The sequence below is a fragment of the Alosa sapidissima genome, chromosome 20 (genome assembly GCF_018492685.1).
Source record: "Alosa sapidissima isolate fAloSap1 chromosome 20, fAloSap1.pri, whole genome shotgun sequence".
Taxonomy (NCBI): domain Eukaryota; kingdom Metazoa; phylum Chordata; class Actinopteri; order Clupeiformes; family Clupeidae; genus Alosa; species Alosa sapidissima.
In genome coordinates, this window is record NC_055976.1 from 7,203,056 (window position 1) to 7,206,477 (window position 3,422).

At 37.5% G+C, this 3,422-nt stretch overlaps 1 protein-coding gene across 1 annotated transcript; it reads left to right on the forward strand.

The window, feature by feature from the left end:
• The first annotated feature begins 842 nt into the window (after positions 1-842).
• LOC121694774 (hatching enzyme 1.2-like) lies at positions 843-2,983 on the forward strand. The gene is made up of 8 exons (XM_042075112.1): positions 843-1,001; positions 1,090-1,171; positions 1,274-1,414; positions 1,509-1,626; positions 2,041-2,219; positions 2,360-2,441; positions 2,579-2,703; positions 2,818-2,983. Coding segments are annotated over exons 1-8 (798 nt in total). The 5' UTR covers positions 843-932; the 3' UTR covers positions 2,820-2,983.
• Positions 2,984-3,422: the final 439 nt, after the last annotated feature.

Here is a 3,422-nt window from a genome sequence, read left to right on the forward strand (position 1 = left end):
TGAGGGGGCCAAGGAGCTCAACAGGACAGAGTTACTGTGGAAACTTTATCTAAACATGTCAAACACATCGCTGTAAACACTCACAGCAACTTTCATGTTAAAAACAACAACCTAATACATTCATCCAATGTGTTATTACTAGCATTTAAAAAGTAATTTTCTTCTATTTTTTTGGTATTTCCAAAATTAGTCCTGAAAAGGGTGGTCGTCTTATATTCAGGGTTGTTTTTCGCGGGCCAATATGGTATCTGTATGAGATAACCGTGTTGGCCCACTCAAGTACACTTGTTCTCTTAGTTCCATAAAGAAACTGATGATTTCTAAAAAGATTCTTAAAGGATATGCTGTATTATTTATTGGTGTTTGTATAATTGTTCTTATTTTTAATTGTTTTTTTACTATGATTACTGTGGGGTATATCTTACAACTGATAGCATATTTTTACTACCATATTTCTCTTAAGACTCAGTCAGGACGATGGAATATCAGGATCCAGGCTTTTATTCTTTTCAATGAGGGGCCAGTGCCCCTCAAGGGAGAGATGCATGTTTGTGTCACCCCATCATGGGTTTCACCAGTATTCTCTGACTATACAAAATATTGCCCCGACAGATGATAAGGCTGGTAGAGGTAGTTCCAAACACTTGCCCAGTTTTGTCAATAGCCATGCCAGGACCACATGCCAGCTACCAAGCCAAACATCCTTAAGCACTCTGCATAACATGTTGTCTTAGTCCAGTTGTTGAATTTGTGGGAGCAGTGGTGGTGTCCTCCCATAAGAGCTTCCATTAGACACCTGACCCTGACAGCAGGCTTAAATCCCCCTGCAGACACACCTGTGGAGGGCTGTATAAAAGCTCAGGTGAGATGGGTCTCAAACACTGAGCTCCAGTGAAGTAGCCGTCCACAGCATCTCCACACACTGAAGCAACATGGACCTCAGAGCCTCCATCTCCCTTCTGGTGCTGCTGCTTGGCCTGTCCAAGGCTCTGCCTCTCATGGTAAGAATACCTGTGATATTCAAAACTCCACTTCTAAAGGCTATCTGTGGGATTCTCCTGTTTCATTTAAACCATTTTTTGTCTGTAGGCTGATGGTGATGAGAATCACATTTTCCTAGAGGAGCGTGACAGTGTGGATTTGACCACACAGATTTTAGCTACCAACAATGGTTTGTTTCTCATTGTTTAAACAAATTGACAGTTAAGTTGAAGGTATGCACAAACTCACAGAGTCTCTATGAATAACTTTCAAATGATATTTAATCTTTCAGCTTCCAGTGAATTTCTAATTGAGGGAGATCTTGTGGTGCCAAAAACCAGAAATGCTATGACTTGCTGGAACAATAACTGCCTATGGAAGAAGTCTGCTAATGGAAAAGTTGAGGTGCCTTACATAGTGAGCCCTGATTTCTGTAAGTGAACTTATTTGTAGTATTCTGTAATATGCTGTACATATATTTTAAAGCACATCCATTATGCATTTATAACCATTATTTGTATTTTCAGCTTCCTATGATGTGATGACAATTCAAAATGCCTTGGCTACCTTCAGCAGTAAAACCTGTGTGCAGTTTGTTCCTCGCTCAACCCAGGGTGACTACCTCAGCATTGAGAATAGGGATGGGTGAGTTCATTTAGCACTGTGCTGAAAATGCTTTTCCTTCTATGGTCGATTCTATGGCCACACCTACCTGCCTGGAAAAGGTCCCTTTGTCTTTTATACTACAACCCCATACTATCACACTGGTATCACTTTTTAACTTTTATCACCTTTTTGTTGTTAAACAATATCAACAAAGACAAGAAATGCTGATTATTGTGTGAAAAGTCATCTAAAATACATGTACATAATGTTAGCTAAAACATTCTGATTGCAAAGAATATTTTTGTGTACACAAACAAAATCAAACTTAGCTTATGCAATCAATTGTGATGTGATGAGGACCATGGTCTTTTTTATCATAATTAATTCATATAATAATAATGAATGGAGCCATATTGTAAATGTTTCTATCATTCTTCCTCCCATCTTTCTCAGGTGCTTCTCTGACCTTGGCAGGACAGGAGGCAAACAGGTGGTCTCTCTCTACAGGTCCGGTTGTGTTTACAGCGGCATCATTCAGCATGAATTTCTTCACGCTCTGGGCTTCCAACATGAGCAGAACAGGAGTGACAGAGACCAGTATGTGATAATCAACTGGGAAAATATCGACTCACGTAAGCTGCATTTCCTTCTTCACATGAATGTACTGCAGTCTTGAGTTCATTTTATGTTTGGACATGTTGACAAGAACATGTTGACAAAACTGATTGAAAAATGATGAATAGCTTTAAAAACCAGCACGATATTTTGGCAGAAATGGTTTACAACTTTCAGAAACAATCCACCAACAACCTGAACACTCCATATGACTACTCTTCTGTGATGCATTATGGGAGGTAAGAAAATGGCACCCAGTTAAAAAGAATTATTTGTCAAGAGCTGTGTTATCTTATGTGTTACTAAATTTAAAGAAAAATTGAAAAATATTGCTCCTCAAATGTTTAAAATCACTGACCGTCATGTTCTTTTATAGCACTGCTTTCTCAACCAATGGAAGGGCGACAATCACACCAATTCCAAACCCAAATGTGCAAATTGGACAGAGACAGGGAATGTCCACCACTGACATCCTGAGGATCAATAAACTGTATGGATGCTGTGAGTATGACCTCCTGTATAATATGGAGTGTTAGTAACTTTGGGATTGCTAAAATGATGGGTTGCTTGCTGCAATAGAATTCAATTCTGACAATTCCTTCTTCTTTCTAACAGAAAAAGCTCAAACTGATGCTGTCCCAGTCTGGAACCACCACATGATGTAACAGCTGAGATTGGAGAGCACAAGTTCTTACATGATGGTTGTTAATTGTGAACATTATTCCTCTCATGTTGATATCACTGGAAAATAAAATGACTGAAAAGAACTTAAAAGAACTCATTCTGCTGTTGTCCTGCTGCTTTCTTGTATCATGGCAAAAGAACTGAAGTTTAGCATCACAATCACAAAAAAAGTTTTAATCACAAAACATATATTGTTAGATGATGACGGATATGTTTTGTTGGTATTATTCCTCTCATATTAATATTCAATTAGTAAAATAACAGGAAAAACTCTGCTTTTGTTCTGCTACTTTCATGCACCATACAATTATATTATCTATAACATAACATAACATAACATAACATAACATAACATAAAACAAACACACAACAATTCTATTTCCATAATTATTCCCAGTATCTTATCAGAATCCTTTTAGAAATCATCAGCTATACAACAGTTTACATAGAAAACTATAATTTAAAATGTTTATCCCTCTATGGAATGATTTTTATTTTTTTGCAGAAAAAATATTTTGCCCGACATTTAGAGAGCT